Source organism: Corvus kubaryi, unplaced genomic scaffold, assembly GCF_017639235.1.
Source record: "Corvus kubaryi isolate FWS band 111438036 unplaced genomic scaffold, C.kubaryi_AGA036_p1.0 133, whole genome shotgun sequence".
NCBI classification, from domain to species: Eukaryota; Metazoa; Chordata; class Aves; order Passeriformes; family Corvidae; genus Corvus; species Corvus kubaryi.
This window is the reverse complement of record NW_024580667.1, coordinates 23237389-23254563: the sequence shown is the minus strand read 5'-3', so window position 1 is coordinate 23254563 and position 17175 is coordinate 23237389. Positions and strand designations below refer to the sequence as shown.

The window sequence follows — 17175 nt, the reverse complement described above, 5'->3', positions numbered from 1 at the left end:
CCCTACTCCATCCGGAGGAGCTAGTAATCATGTTCATGCTTCTGGATACATTATTGTACTGAGAATGTAACTAATTCTGTGCTATGACAGTACTTTCAGAGTCCACTGTGCTAAAATCACCTGGTATCTACTGTATGTCCCCCTACTTGTCTGTTTTGGTGTAAACCTTTGATTTTGATGCCATTTTCTGGAAATTTCAGTAAGACTTGAAAAGAGTGGAAAAATTCATCTATGTTGCCAATTATATATTAGTAATATAAAAAGCACTTGTGAGTCAGATTAAAAATCTTTCAATACACATTTTTAATTTAATAGCACTTTGAGACCTGTCATTTTCACTGTCCCACTCCTTTCTGCCCTACAAGGTAGGTCGCTAGTTTCTCTAATCATTTTGTTCTCATAAATACTAAGAGAAAAGGGAAATATTCTGAAACTGCAGTAAGCACAGAAATTGTCAAGGAGGCTGTGCTTTTGGAGGCAGTAGTGTCTGCAATTAATTTAAACTTATTTTACAGTTGACTTGCTTCCAAGCTGATGTTTTTGTAATAATTTCATACAAGCTTCAGAGGCAACAATTCAGCTAGACGGTATACAGCTGCAGATGTACTCACTGTGTGTGGTTTTACCCTTTTAGTTGTTTGACAGTCACTGCTGTATTTATGTCCAGTTTTATGCCCCACCAGCCCAAACATCATGTTTGTAAAAGGTGGCACAGTGTGACAGCAGACTCACTATTAATGTGCTGTTCAGTCAAAAGCTGCTGAGAACTGCTGTGTGCAGCTCTTTCCTCTCTAGGGACATCCAGGGGTGGTTTCTTCTCTGCATAGCCATTGAGTTTAATAAAATTAGTAGAACTGGAGTATCCTTTGAAATCTCTACCACTTATTCAAATTTTGTGGAAAATGCCAACTTATTAAAAAAAATCATCAGCAGGAGATTGACTGACAAATACAGACAGAAAGCATTTTCTCTTAAGCCTCTATCTTTAGGAGACCAGGCTAAAAAGGATGCTGTTAAACTCAGAAGTGTTCATGGAAGAGCTACAGGAAGAATAGAAGAGCTGGTAAATATGTCTTACAGTGAGTGACTGTTTGATTTTTGCAAGAAAAGCTTTGATGACACCAAGCTGGGGAGAGTGTTGATGTGCTGGAGGGTAGAAGGGCTCTGCAGAGGGACTTAGGCTGGATTGATGGGCCGAATCCAACGATACAGGCCACACCTTGAGTACTGTGTTCAGTTCTGTGCTCCTCAGTTTAGGAAGGACGTTGAGGTGCTGGAGTGTGTCCAGAGAAGGGCAACAGAGCTGGTGAAGGGGCTGGAATGCATGTCCTGTGACGAGGAGCTGAGGGAGCTGGGGTTGTTCAGACTGGAGAAGAGGAGGCTCAGGGGAGACCTTACTGCTCTCTACAATCACGTGAAAGGAGCGTGAAGCCAGGTGGGGGTTGGCCTTTTCTCCCAGGCAGCCAGTGACAGGACAAGAGGACATAGACTTAAGCTGTGCCAGGGGAGGATTATGCTGGACATTAGGAAGAAATTCTTCACAGAAGGGGTGATTGGGCGTTGGAACAGGCTGCCCAGGGAGATGGCAGAGTCACTGTCCCTGGAGGTGTTTAAGAAAAGACTGGATGTGGCACTGAGTGCCATGGTCTGGTTGACATGGTGGTGTTAGGTCGTAAGTTGGACTGGATGATCTCGGAGGTCTTTTCCAACCTAGCTGATTTGTGAAATCTCAGTATGCACAATATTTAGAAGAGAGTCCTTCTGAATTGATGGTTACTTATTCCTACCATAAGTGATAACCAGTGTTTGGAAGCTCAAGGCTAGTGGGAAACCAGTAGTAAAACCATTGGGGATGGGGGGTTTGTTTGTTTGTTTTTGTCATGATTATTAATCAGCAAACAGTTCCATGTAGAACATTGTACGGATATTTTAATAGTTGTGATTCCTTTGAATTAAGCCTTGATTGCTTTTAAGAAACATGCTCTCAAACTGAAGTAGGCATCATAAACTTGTTGCACAACTTTACTAGGTGAGAGCTTTCACTGCTGTCTCGAAAGAGGCCAGACTGCATGATCCCAAAGATCCCTTTTGGTCCCAAACTGTGAAGATAGCCATAACACGAGTATGAACTGTTTGTGCAATAACTGGAATTAAAAAGCTGATGTGGGCTACTAATAACAGCTGGTTATACCAGCATGCCTATCTGACTATGCCCTAATTTGCATCCTGTTTTTCCATAAGATGATCTGAAGTGACAAGCCACTAAAAACTTTAATAAAGAACACTTTACATTGCTTTTCATCTCTAGAGAATTAGTGCTGTGTAAGCAATGGTATAACCACCACTTGGTGAAGCAGATTTCTTCTTTGAATGAGGTATCATAGCTAAACCTATGACATGACTGACCTTTCAGAGTAGACAGTAAAATGGGATAGTGTGCCAGTGGAAATGGTTTACAATTTGTGTAATGCTTTGCATAGTTTAGGGACTACCAGGTTTACCATTTGGCTGTGCTTTCATTGTGCCAGTAGTCGTAACTGGTGCTTTTTCCTATCAAACAGGTTAAAGGGATTTTGTCTTCTGTTAGAAGTCTGTGGCTTCCTCTCCAGGCACCTTCTGGGTTTTGCTCTGATATGACTCAGTAGCAGGCAGTCCTACTATGGAGTCATAGGTATTTTCCTAACGTCTTAAAAACTGTGGACAGCCTTAAGAGCCTGGTGCTTTACAGTTGTAGCATTGCAGAGGATGATGCTTTATTAAGGAGGTTTCACTGCTAATGGAAGATTCTGTCTGGGGGACTTACTTTCTTTGGTGTTGCCACAGAGAAGCCACAAAACATCCTTCGTGGAATTTCTGTATTACATTCACAGTGTGAATAGCACAGAGCACTGTTGCACATCTCCTTGTAGGACCAGAGGAATGATTCAAATTAGGCAAGTCACCATCCTGTGACAGCTGTTTTTGAAATAAATGGTTTATGAATCCTGTTTGATCTCTCCTTTGGCCAAGTCAGGGACATTGATAAGGGTTTTTCAGTTAATTTCATAGGAAAGTGTATTAAAAAATGTGCCTTTTGATGCCTGTGATGATTGTGCTTCTTTGATGGGGCTTTGAGCAACTTGGTCTAGTGAAAGGGGTGTCCTTGCCTGTTGCAGGGGAGTTGGAACTTTATGATCTTTGAGGTCCCTTCCAACCCAAACCATTCTATCTATAGCTCTGTCTGCATCAGTGTAAAAAATGTAGGTAAATGAAACTTAACAAGCTTGTTTTATATGTTGCTATTTGCTTTACTAAAAAACACACTGTTCTGCTTCCCGCCTTTCACAGACTTGGTGTATCTGATTTAAATGGAATCTTTCTGGTTTGGGTTGGGTTTATATTTTTTTAAATAAAGGGCAGTTTTTGAGGATATAATGCCATGATTTTAGCGTTAAATACTGCATGTTTTTTTATTTTTTGCCTCCTGTGTTTGGTTACTTCGTTGTCCGTAGTCGGAATGAGATATATTAACATCTTTTTAGATATGTAAATCTTGACAGAATCAAGTTATTAAGATTATTTTGTGAATTCTAGTTGGAGAGCATTTTTGTGTTCATTGTGACACAATTTGTATAGCCTTAGCCCAGTTCTCTTATCAAAACAAATTCAGTGTATCAGCATTACTTTGGAACTTAGTTGGCAACATAACTGCCATCAGGTCTCAGCAGGGCTGATGAATCAACTTAATTTGAATTCCTTAATGAAAGTATTGCAAAGTGTAGCAAAAATCACTGCCCTTTAATAATAATTATTGTTAATCAAGATCCAAAATTGTCTGATTATTCACATAAATGTAATCAAGAGTTGTTCTGAGTTGTTTCAAGTTGAGTTTTTTAAAGCATTAAAGGTTCCACCTACCTCAGGTGTGCCAAGCCATTCTCATTACAGAAGACTGTAGTCTTTGTGAAGTGTTTGAAGGCACCTTTGATTGCTTTGTAGTTCCACGAATAATTACTTCTTTTCTTTATAAATTGCAACCTATTTTTGTTTTGCTTTCATTTAGAAAGGTGTATTTGTTACTACATCTAATTAAACATATGATGTGAAAATCTATGTGGAAGAGTATTCAGTAATTTATTTAGTAGAGAAATCATTATACTTGGATTGGGTAGGGATGAGAAGAAGCTTGGCTGGGTTTACATTCTGTTGGTGCTATGGCTTTCATTAAACCATCTCATTCCCCTGTCTTCCATTCCTGTGTCCATCCCCCATCTCAGCTGATGCATTCTCTTGGCCCAGGAGTTCTGGGTTGTTGGGCCCTGTGGTTCAAATGTGTAATGGCATGTGATTTAGATGCTCTTTTCCAATTTGCTATTCTTCATGTTCTCCCAGTTGTTCCAGGTGTCTGTCAGTTCAGATCACTTACCAGCATGTCTAAATTACTGTCTATGGCCAGCCTGGGATATCTGTTTGACTTGTTGCTTGGGAGGAAACTCTTGCTCACCAGCTAGGCAGGAAAGCCGTAGGACGAGCTGCTTCTGTTTAGCTCTTCTGTTTCTTAGAGTTGAATACCCCCACTCTCACACTCACACCTACCCACTCCCCACCAGGGTGCCTTATTTCCTTCTCTCTGTCATAAGTTCTTTAAAGCTTCTGCTTTTAACCTTTTCCTTATCTTTTTACTTCATAATCAGATTCCTGCCAATAGGCTCAAAAGCTTTTGGGTGATTTCTTGGTAACTTCTGCTCTGCCGTGTATCACACTCTGTCTTAGGGATGAATGTCAGTCATTCCAACAGCTTCTTCATTTTGTCTTCCTTCTCTTCATGTGGGTATCAAACATTTAATAGTTGTAGATGCTTCTGGCCTCCTGTGGCTGGTGGAGGGGAAAAGTCAGGACACGTTTGTGCAGCTCCTTTTGTTTGCTTATGTGCTCGTGCATGTACACAGTGACAGGTGGGATTGTGCTGTGTGCCTGCAGCTCCTTCCTGGGAGCAGGTTAAAGTTGGACAGGTCTCAAGTCAGATCTCACTGCAGTTTTCTTTCCATAAAACCTGTATATCCCATACACAGACCAATATACCTTTCCAAGCAAATAAAAATTACATGGGAGATTTTTGTGTCAGAGTCTGGCTTCATTATTTAGCCATAGGAGCCTTTCTGCCTCTGACTCTCATGCTGCCTTTTGGTCTTTCTTTTCTTATCAGCCTGTAGAGACAGGATCTCATTGCTTCCATTTAGGATTGCTACAGGCCACAGTCGGCTCAGCTAAAGCTGCTGGCTGGGCTCTAATAATTTGCTGTGTATTGTAATTGTTGCTGTTTTGTGCTTCATTCCTCTTGCATTTCCCACTGTGCTGCTTTAGCTTCTGCAACTGCCTTGATGTGTTAACCCATTCCTTGGCTCCCTGCCATACTGCATGAAATTCAAATTTCTTCACTTGCCCCTACAAGAATCAATATAGTACCATCATTAAGCACATTTATCCTTTCCTGATTGTACCTCTAATTTTGTTCTGCTATTCCATTATTATTTTTATATACTGCTTGCTTTGCTTTAACTTTTATTTGAGTCTTTTGTCTTCTCTGAATATCAGCATGTACTAGAAATAACTTCTCCTTGCTTAGCCTTTCTCTTTTCTCTCCTGTTGTTAAGCTCTTGTTCCCTGTTAATAGCTGGGGTTGCCAGTCTGAGACCAAGGCAGAAGGAAATGATGATGTCAGTGCCAGGAATAGTCACTAAGTCAGTGTGGTTCAAAATTTCAGTGAGCTTGTGTATCTGCTTAAAGCCTCAGGGCACTGTCATAAGGGATAATTTAACCATTTTTTAATATTGACATATCTGAAGAGTTTTCTGAAGAGGCTTTTAGGAAGCTTGCAACTCTCCTGTAATTGGCTCATAAACTGGCTTAACTACTAATGGATTAAGTCCTTGTCCTGCGAGAACAGGATGGCTGACACACACTTTTTAGTCTGGTCTCTTTAGTAGAGAGTACAGATGGTACTCCGTAAATGTGTGCTGTTAAAGGTCTTTCTAGAGCGGATATTGGGAAGCAAATGGGATGTTTTGAACCGTACTATGGAGGACAGCTCCCATATTAATAGCAGAAAAAAATCTGTTTTTAAATGTGTAGATGTTTAATGACATGAGAAGTTTGCAGTTTATTTGAAGTGATACTGGTTTTAGTGATGTATATGTCCCTTCCTTATATTTAATGAAGTAGGGGGTTTTTTTGCATTGGATGTAGTTTTACTGTAATATCTGTAATAGGATTTGGTTTAGAATGGGGAAGTAGGGGCTGTGCTCATTAGCTTTCACTTGCTTTCTATATGTTATTTGTTGGCTTTGTATGAATATTTGTCCCTGTTTTACTATAAAATATCTTCAGTAAAATAACTGCAAAAGAAATTTTTGCTTGAACCCAGACGCTAGCAGTCAGTTCCTCTTCCTTTTCTCTCTCTGAAGGAAATCACCATTGACAGCCTTCTGTTAACAAGAATCGTGTGTGTGAGACAGAAATTTTGAGCATACAGAGCTTTCCACTTAAGACCAAAAGCTAATCTGTGTGGTGCATGAGGCTGCAAAAACTGTTGCAGGTCAGTTTAGGAAGGAATCTGTTCAGGGTAACGTGGGTTTAAGAACGTGTTTAAATAGTGTTTGACTGTGTTTTCAACTGAACTGGAAATGGGGAAGAAAAGGTAGTGCTTACATGGGGTTGCAGCTGTAATCTCAATTTCAAGGTTTCTGTTGTGCTTTTGCCATAGAGGCTTTGGGGGGAAAAAAACCAAAATAGTTGCCTGTTGGAGTAGTTTTGAGTGTCTAATGTATTTTGTATATAAGTGTTTCAGAGTCAGTGCCTCAAATGCTGTACAGTCTTTATTCTAAGGGAATACGCATTGAGTAAATTGCTGGTCCAGGTGAAGTGCCATTTGTGTGAATGGGGCAGGATTTCATTTAGTGCCACAGACCTATGTGGCAGAATGCATTGCCATATGAAGGGGGGGAAAGTAGCTCCAGTTAATTGTTAATCCTCTCCAGTGTTAAGGAGATGGCAAGTGTTTATTTTTGATTGTAAGCCAGAACTTGTTTGTTCACAAAATAAACTCAGAAGGAGGAGGGTATTATCCAGGGAAAATAAGGTACTGCTGGAGTTCCTGGAGGAGAGTGGTTTTCCTGGAGGGGCAGTAAGAGTGGTGGGAGGATAGACTGGAGAGCAGCAGTGTGGATGAGGATTGGGTAAAGACTCTGGTTTCAGGTTTCCTGGAGAGATGAAAGAATGTAATGGGAAAATGTCTGGAAAACTCACGATGATAAAGCAAATATTGATGTATTTTGTTCAGTATGGCTATATCCACTTGGACATTGTTCCATCCTTTCCTTTCCCTGGTTCATTCTACTGTAGTGGCATGGTCAGTGGTCACCAGACACTACACAGTGCTGTAGCATTTTGTGTCTGTGCGGGACATAACTTGAAGGTGAACCAGAGCACATCATTGCAGGCAATTCCCGGGATGTGAGAACTGCTATCAGAGGAAACTGGTCTGTTCACAGTACAGAATAACATTCAGGTGAGAAGAATAGTAGGAAATCTTGTTTTGGTGCAAATAGACCAACCACTTCTGAAAGTCAAAGGAATAGGCACTTTTGAATTCTTCTTTTACTGGAGTTCACTTACTGGGAGTGGGCATGATCCTTCAGCTTCAGATGATCATCCAGAGGACAAGGATTTGATTCAATATGTGGATTCAGTATTCTTAGCTTCCTTGTTCTGTGGGGACAGGGTCAAGTTAAAGTCAGAGTATAGATTGGTAAAGAAATTTTGAGAAGATTGGGATGTAATAATTGTAGTATTTTTGATGATGAAGGCAGAGTGGAATTTAAAACCAGGATTGAGTCAACTGTAAAAATTTTTGTCTTATTCTGGAAGAAACTGGCCTCTTGGTCAGCCTCTTGACAAAAATGGGTTGTGTGTATGTTAAGTCCTCAGTGGAGATCCAGTAGATTACTTTGTGGAAGTGAAGGGGAAGTGCAAGGCTTGTCTGAAGGTGCACAAACAGCAGTTCAGATGTCGCATTTGGTCGGACTCAGCCCAGGATGCTGAGTCTGTCTAGGAGATGAAGAATTATGAGAGCAGTCATACAGTGACACACTCTCCTGGCCTCCAAAAATTTAAGATTCAGGGAATTTTCTGAGCTAGACATAGCACCTTTCTGCTTATTAGTGGTGAATGCAGTTGCATTCAAAGCCCCTCTGCAACACGTGAATATAACTGGTTTATTAAGGCTATGATAAAGGGAATAAGAAGGAGGCCTGGTAATAATTCCTGCTTGTGGTGGAAGGCACAAGTCAGTTCACTGGTCTGAGAGCAGCTACCATGTGCCCACACAGATGTGAGGTTGGCCAAGGTGTACATGAAAATCTGTCATGCAGCATTACATCGAAGTTCCTCTTAAACCACTGGGAATGAGTAAGGAGCTCAGCTCGTGGTGCAAAGCTGCACCGAAAGAAAAGAACATTCAGGAATGAACTGAACATTGCAAGGAAAGGACACCACCTCTTTGCTGTCAGACTAGGAAAAAAGACTGGACTGCTCTATTATGAAGTTAAAGATTAATAGCCTTATTTTATGTGCCATGAGAAGCCCAGTCACAAGGAGAGACTATTTAGAGGTGTTCTATTATCCCTGGAAGACAAAGTACTCAGGATAGTACATATATTACGAGATGACTCTAGTCAGTAGAAAAGAAAAATTGGGAAGGAAAAAAAGAGATCTAGAGAGACTTGAGAAGCTAAGTCATATACCCAGCTCTGGGGAATGTACTTTACCAAACAAGTACTTAGCATAAGCCAAAAATACATTGTTTTGATGACAGTTCTGACAAATCTACCACAAGTTTGCTTTGTTGGTGCTTGTCTGGTCAGGCTTACCTCACAAAGTACTGAGTGTTCAAGTAACCATTAGATCACTAGAGCAAGCAAGGAGGAAGTCTCTCATCTTTAAAATAATGCAGAGCAGAACTCGAGTATGGCCAAGAAAATAAGATAAAGAAATGAAAGAGAGGTGGAACATACAGAGGCTGGAAATAGAGGAATGGCAAGATAGATGAGTAAAATTGCAAAGTATATATATTGATCCCAGGAACCAAGCAATTAAAATACATGGTACAGCTATAGAAAGCAGTTGTATAGAAAAAAAAATGATGTATTTATTTTCTCTTGAGGAATCACAGTGAGAAAACAGTCTGATTTGAGAAGAGAGAGTGAGGATGGTGTGCTAGTCCCTCCCGTAGGCTGAAAGTGGGGAAACAAGTGAGCCTGACTTGGTAGACTGGACGTGATTTATTCTGGAAAAACAGTAAATACACATACGAGTTTTAAGAACAGCTATGTCTCTTCTGGTTTCTTTTCTTTGTCTGTTTTTGCCTTGGTTGTCCATTCTGACACACAAGGAGGCTGATGACACATGTGCATCTTGGACTAATCACAAAGCCTGTAATTCTTTAACAATTTTTGCAGTTTCAGGGAAGGAGCATGGAATGCCTGTGGGCTTGGATCATTCTGGTGTTGCTCACCTGTGTTAAGCCTGGTTTTGAGTCTGTTTTTGTAGGGGCTGTCAGAGATTACAGCCCACACTGCTTAGTTGGCTACCCAGAGGCAGAGGAAATGCCTGTGCTGTCAGATATGAGCTGCTTAGTCTTTGTTGAAAAATCTCTTTCTTTTTTTTTTCAAGGTCTTCTGCTCCTGCCACCCTCTCAGCTTCTGTAGGCACAAGGGCATGCTTATGGTGTGTTTAGGTTTTTGAGGTTTTTCTCTTACCCACTGGGAATTTTCCATAGCTTATTTACTCTTCTGAAGGTTTGGTCATGAGCCACGTTGAAAACTGAACTGCCTTGTTTCTTGAAACCTATTCATTTTATAAACCACAAGCAAAATATAGTGAGGCAGCTGCATTGAGAGTTTTCTCATATGACCCAGCACTAACCTTAGCTCTGCCCAGCCAGGCAAGCTGTGAGGGGTGGCTCACTCTATCCCAGCTGGGCTCCAGACAGCTAATGGTGAGAAATTACCAGTTGGGTAGAAGAGATTCTGGCAGCGGCCAGACAATTTTTTTTCTCTAGGGTCTGATGAGTTGACTTGTAATTCTTGAATGATCTTGGTTGTCTAGGCTTTTTTTCATTATCCTAGTATGTGTAAGTTAAGTTAATTTTGCAGATGACTAGAGCAAGGGTGTTTTATTTTTACTGGCTTTCTTCACTGCCTCCCACTATGCCCCCCTTTCCCAAGTGTTGGGGTCTCCTCCCCCTGCCATGTGGTCCTGGGAGAGGGGCCCTGGGGAGGAGACACGGGGTTTCCCTGCCCCTGGTCAGCCTCGTTCCCCATTGGTTGGTTTGTGTTCCCCTGCATGGGCAAAGGACCCTCAGGTCCCGTGATTGCCTCAGTTCCTCGGCAGAGCCCCGGCCATGCGGCTGGAGAAATAAACATCTCTGAAACATCTACCAAGAATCCGTCCATAGATATTTCTTTTCCACGGGCCTCGTTGTCTGATACACGTGTTGCAGTATCCCCGCTGTAACACCCAAGATGATACCTTTATTACACTCTTTTTTTCTTTTTCATCTAATCCAGATATGAACTGTCAGTCTAAATAATGTGATGGCCATGTGGCAGAATTGAGATTCCATTTTATTGTCTCTGAGTAGCTGACATTTTTTTCTAGCTCTTTTCCTGCTTGCCAAGTGAAGCCAGTGTTTTGGTACCAGGCTGGGAGAGGAGGAGCGTTAATTGACTTAGCAACTTTCCCACGACTGAAGAAAATGGCTGTAACAAAAGCAGCCCCAACATTGCAGTATCCTGTAGCTAAGGAGAGTGTTCTAATATGAGGCAACCAGACCTGTGCATTGTTGAATTTTATTGTTTCTCCTCATAATGCTTTGTAAGAGACAAACCAGAATGAGCATCTTTCCAAACACAGCCTTCCTTCCTCAAAATCCCAAGTCTTCAGTCTTTTGCCTGATTTCTTCAGCATTCTTAGACAATAACTGCTTTTAAATCACCTGAAAGGCTTGTGATACAATCTGTTGGCTGTTTCCTGTTTTTCCACATTTTTTTTTCTTTCAAGGTTGTTTTTGCTTTTCTTATTCCAGCTGTGCACAAAGAAGCATCTTACTCTTAAGTCATCATGACTGCACAAGAACATCTGTGTATTTTGTTTTATTCCTTTTCTTTTTTTCCTTTTGTTTTTGCTTTTTTCCCCAGAGAACAGAACAACTTACCTAGTGTGTAAAATGCCCGTCTAGTCTAGCCTGGTACTGTTTCTGATACTTGCTTGTGAGTGATATTTCAAGTGGTATGATTGCTCCAGTGTTGCACCCTTCCTGATCAGCAGTTTGGGATTTCCTGAGCTGAAGGAGGCTTCTGAACCATTAAGTTTTAATAGCTGCCTACGAACCTACACTCCATGAGTTCTTGTAGTGCTGGTTTTAATCCACGTATTCTTTCAGCCTCCACGACACTTCATGACAATAAGTTTTGCAATTTCATTGTATAGAAAAAGTACTTCCTTTTGTTTATTTTTAAACTTTCTGTCTGGTAATTTTGTTGTGTGCCCCATAATTCTTATTTTGTGAGGAAATGTTCTTCACACCATTCATGATTTTGTAAGCTGTTTGTGGATGGGTGACTTCTGTTTTCTGAGCTGGAGGGTACAGAGCTGGGAGAGCTATGAGTGATTAGAAGCCATCTGTTGTTCTTCTCCATGTGTTCTGGAGAGCACACACAATTCAAATCGTAGGCATCTGGTGATGTACCTTGCTGTGTTCTCTCCAACCAGCTGGTGATACTGCTTGCCTTTTTAGCCATTGCTGATGATTGATGTGATAACAGAGGGCTATCCACAAGAAAAACCTTAAATTCTTCTATGTGGCAATATTAGAATAGATCCTGTCATTGTATATGTGTACAGTTAGGGTATGCATATTTTTTGTTTGGGTGAGTTCACACTTTTCATCATTCAGATTCATCTGTGGTTTTTTTTTTTTTTAATTTTCAGTTTTGTTTGTGTAGTGATTTGCAAACTGTATGTCCTCTAATGTAGATTATGCTTTCTGGGATCACTTTCTACATACTCTGGAAAGAACTGCTTTTACTGAAACAGGAGTCATACTCTCTCTGGCCACATGCTCTGACTGTTTAAATTTCACCTAGTTCTTCCCATATGGATGAGAGCTTGCTCGGAAGCCATTCATCATCAGCAGAAAATTGGCTGACTTCCATAAAGCCATTGAGTTACTATTTCATTTTAAGGAACTTCAGACTGCTTTAAGGAAGGACTAGAACGGGGGTTTGGTTTGACACTGGCACTTGTTGTACAGTTGTTCTGTTAAATAGGAATCTGTTCAAGCTACATCTGCCATCCTGAAAGAGTTATCAGCAGTCCTGCTGTAGCTCACTGGCAAAGTGTTTCTGCTCTGAATATGGTCCTACTAGTATAAAGACCAGTGGAAGGAAAGTGGTCTGTCCCTTACTTGTATGAAAATCAAGGTGCACCTGCCTCTCCATAAAAACTTTCTTCTGGTACTTACTGGTTTTTCCTCCTGCACTGACAGATACTCTATAGGATGGCTACAGTGTAAAGTTCTCTATAATGTTCTTTCTGTTCTCATCTGCCCTTTTTAGATTTGAAAAGTGGCATTTCCCTTACAATTTTGAGTATTTGTATTATTACATGTACAAAAAAAAAGCTTATTCTACACTTTCTCTGTAAGGTAGGCTGGGTGAATTTGGAGTAGGATTTGGCTGCTTGAAAACAGGCATCTGGTATATTTATGAGGCCTCTGCGAGATGTGGAGCTCACAAATTTACATATTTCATGGGTACCTCCTGCCTCTCTGGAGCAGCAGCAAGGGATGGTAGAAGAAACTAAGTCATCTCAAATGGCACTGTATGCATTGCATTGAGGCAACCAAATCACATGTTTTGTGCGTTGCTTGATTTTGAGGGTTCCTGAAGCTTGCACCATGTGTTTCCAGCTGGTGCTGGGGTAGAATCTGTGGCTTGGATTTCACTGTCTGTGTTGTAGCACTCTGCAGTATCAGATATGTGGTCAAACTAGGTGGTTCAGAGGCTTCTAAATTCTCTCTGTGTGGATGGTAAACTTGTAGTGAAATAATAGAAGTCCAGAAATGAAAGCAGCACATTGCCTATGCAATCCAGGCTTTTCCTAACTCTCTCTGTGGTTTTCATCTATGATTTCACTTGCATCTCCAGAAAACAGAACATAATTTTGTACTGCTGTTAGTGAATTAGCAATGAGGAGTCATCTAGGTTAGGGCTGTGCAACTGAGAAGCTTGTGGGTGAGAGTGTTTTTGGGTGCTGTCTATATTGAAAGATAGCTTAGCCTTCATTCTGAGGAGCCATGGGTAGGACAGTTCAGCTATGAATGTAATGTATTATTTCAGCTACCTGTGCATGAACCTATCTAGACTGTACCGTCTGTGGTACAAAAATCGTTCCTGTATTGATGCAGAATATTACTTTTTTTCTCCCTTCATGGAGAGTAAGTAGTAATAGGCCTGTGGTTAAGCTGTATTTACAGTCTACCTTGTGTGCTACCAAATAACTTGCCTTGTGGATGAAATTGTGGAACACTATCTGTTACTGATTTTTTTTCTCTATTGGTCATCTTAATATTGTTTTGCATTGAAGTTACTGTCACTGAAAACAGTAAAAAGGATATTGGTTTTCATGTGATGTTACAGCACCCAGAATTTTGCATGATATTTCACACTGCAGTGGTAGTACTACTGACTTGCCCAAAGAGCTTCACAGTTTGTCTTCACTGAAATTTTCCAGTTAAAACTGTGCAAATACATTAGCCCAGCAGGTTACCTGTTGGAAGCAGAACTTGTTGCAGGAGAGAGAGTCTTGGAAACTGCTTGTCTGTGTTTCCAGATGGTACTGCATTCTTCAGTAGGTTTTAACTTCTGAAACATGCAACATTTTTTCACTTTTCAGGGGAGCCGTGTTGGGTTTTTTCTTCCTATTACTTTGGGTTTTTTTTCTCCAAAGAGATGTTGAAATGAGAGTGCAAAAGTGCAGCTTTCCCACCACTGTGTGCAGCAAACCCCAGTTTGTTCCATTTTGTCCCTCCAGTGTCTTTGTTACTACTTGACTGCAGAGCTGCTGAACATGGAGAAGGCTGGCTGTGTCATGTTGTTTCCTGATATGTAATTAACACACCTTTACAAATAAGCCCATGCCAAGTTTTGCAAAAGCACTGAGGTCTTCATGAATGTTATTCTGAGAAGTTACTTAACTACTTCTGGGATCTGTGTGGGGTTTTTTTAATCTTCTGTTACAGACGTAAATTCTGGTTATGTATTTTGGTGAATAAGTTGTCACAGAATTTTAAAGTGCTGACAGCTCCCATCTTGACAGCAGACTCCTACTTCATGAACCTTCAGTTGCTGAGCTTGCATAATAAGAATCCTTTGACTTAAGGTTTCTCAGTCATTTAACAGTATTTTTGACCCTACTAAAGTTAGTATTTAAGAACAAAATCTGTTTTCATGTTCAGGTATAAATTAAATGTTTCTGCTTAGTGACATTTCAATTCCCTAGTGTAAAGTATTATGAAAACTATGAAAACGCTTTGCTTTAATTTTTACTCCAGTCTCTTTCAATTTAATTAATTTGTCTTAATTTTCTTGTTTTCTAGAGTTTTGGAGTGCCAAGGGCTTCCCATTGTGAATGGGCAATGTGATCCCTACGCCACTGTTACCTTAGCAGGACCCTCCAGGCAAGTATTGCACATTCAAGAGCTTCCATTTTATAAGGATGATTTCTGTTTCCTTTGTCTATTAGAAATTTGCTTTCTCAGATGGACAGCTGGGAGTATTTAGGCACTGCTAGAGTATGTTGAGTGTTTGGGGGGTGTGCATGAGCTACTGAATTATGCTAGAGTAAGTAATTTGAGACTTGTTTCAGTTTTGATTTATGTAAAGATCTGAATAATCTCAGAATAATTTGAATATCCCAGAGAATATAATTTATGGTTAGTCTTAATTTATGCATCTTCTCACCTCACAGTTGGAGGCCAGTTTTTGAGCAAATCCGTTGCCCAATTTTGGGCAGGGTGGAAGAGAAATGTGAATACATCAACATCTTGCCGAGTATGCATGTTTGCATGTGAATATTTAGAGTGTCTTCACTTTCAAGGTGTGACAAATCAATGTGTATGTCAAAAACCCTCGATGGCTCAGTCCTGTAATTTGATATATGCACACATAATAGCATGGATAAAACTTGGAATGAGGTTTTAGTGATGAGATTCTGCATAATACTTTTCAGTTTAAATTTGGGATTCAGTTTTCCCATCTGTCATAAAAATTTTGTGTGCTGTTGGATGTCACTTTTGTTTCTGCTTATCTAGTCGTCTTTTATATCTGTGTCATTTTGGAAACAAAACAGCTCTGCTGTGACCTCAGAGAATCACATTTGGTAGCATGGGTTATTAATAATGTTTTACAACAATTTACTGAAAATACTATAAATAAGAAGCATTCTTGGCAAATATTTACCTTGCATGCAGAGAAGTCTTTGAGCCTGTCTGTATTCTTCATCTTTGTTTAGGTGTATTGTGCCTTATCTCCATTAATGGACTTGGATATTTGACTTGTACACTTCATTTTAAGCCTGTAACTAGTTTCAAATGACTGGCTGGGTAGCCGTTACTGAAACTGTAAGGAGATTGATTGACTAGCCCTCAAATGTCCAAATTTACCTTTGTCTGCTTCCCTTTGTCCCCCAGTCTGGCTAATGTATGACTGTTGATAATGTGCTCTCCTCAGAATAAGGAGCATAGCCTTATCCTATTCCTATCTGGGTTTTTGTGGGGGGAGAAGGCTTGCCTCCTATCTCCAGCAAGCAGCATGCAGCTTATTCCCATTCACTGCTTTGTAATTGCTCAATAATTGTGCTGCCTTAATCGCCTCCCGTTCTACATCCTGCTTCCCAGACCCCTCCCAGATGGGTTTATCAGTAAAGAGGCTGATTGGCAAGTGTGACTGATGAGATGGGGTTGGCAATCTGTCCTGTGTCCTGGAGGAGATTAGTCTCTCTTATCTCTCAGCTTCTTCTAGGAATAGTGGGATATTCTTAATCTGTACATCATTCTCCTCTCTGGATTTTCTAGTGCCTCTCATTTTAGAGTAGGAAAGCTGCTTTATTCAGCTGCAGTTATGCAATGCCAAGCATAAAAATTTTGACAAATTTTATGTGTGATTATTGTTTATTGTGTGATTTGTACTTAGAGTCATCAGACTTCCTGACCAAAACTCTCTCAGTGCCTGTATTATAGATGGGAAAATATTGTGTACTGGTGGACAGGCCCATTCAAGTCACACAGGAAGTCTGTAGCAGCACTGGGAATTAGACCCAGCTTTTCTTGACCTCTATGAAATACATAGAGTTGTCCAGTGAATATAAGCAGTCACAAGCTATCTAAGCAGCTTTGGTGCATGAGAAATGAACCATGGCTTCTGGGATGAAATGATTAGGAGGTCAGTTTTCCACATGGCTGATGTGCCTCTCCATCTGTGTCTGTTTTATCTATGCCTGCAGAGCTGTAGGGTAAGATTGGTGACACAGGACAGCACGCAGCTTTTCTCTTGTAGGTAGTGAGAGCAAATAAAGCATAGGTACATAACATTTGGAAGCCATCAAACAGCTGTTGGCTGGCCTGTGAGAAATGCATTGTGCTGGCTTGAGCCCAGCACCAAGCAGTCAATGTCTGTGTTCTCAAAGGCAGGCACAGACGGATGGCACAGCCCATAGGGGATGAATGGGCACTGCTGAACTTGGTCAGGCCTGGTGGGTGGTTGGGAGGAGGTCTGCCACGTCTCACACCTACAGAACAGTAGAAATAGAGATTTCTGCTCAGCACTGCTCATAATAATTCACCACCATATTAGCTAAGTGCTGCTGGTGCTGCAGGAAGGGATGGTAAGACAGCAGTAAAAACATTCTTACTGAAGAAAGCATTATGGATTTTTTGATTGTCACTGTGTAGTGGTTTGGTCCAAAATACTCATTACTGTTTATCTGCTGTGAGATAAGAATTAGGAGAAATGCAAAACAGGCACCAAACTTGAAAGAATATAAAGAAGTTTATTAACAGACCTAAAAGAAGAAAAAAAA

General features: G+C 40.6%; 1 protein-coding gene across 2 annotated transcripts in view; it reads left to right on the top strand.

Moving 5' to 3' along the window:
• Nucleotides 1-17175, top strand: part of RASA3 (RAS p21 protein activator 3) — a 132266-nt gene that overhangs the window by 83252 nt on the left and 31839 nt on the right. For both annotated transcript variants that reach the window (XM_042039408.1, XM_042039418.1), the window contains exon 6: nt 14696-14776. In XM_042039408.1, coding sequence (XP_041895342.1) covers nt 14696-14776 — 81 coding nt within the window. The remainder of the gene's footprint in view (nt 1-14695; nt 14777-17175) is intronic.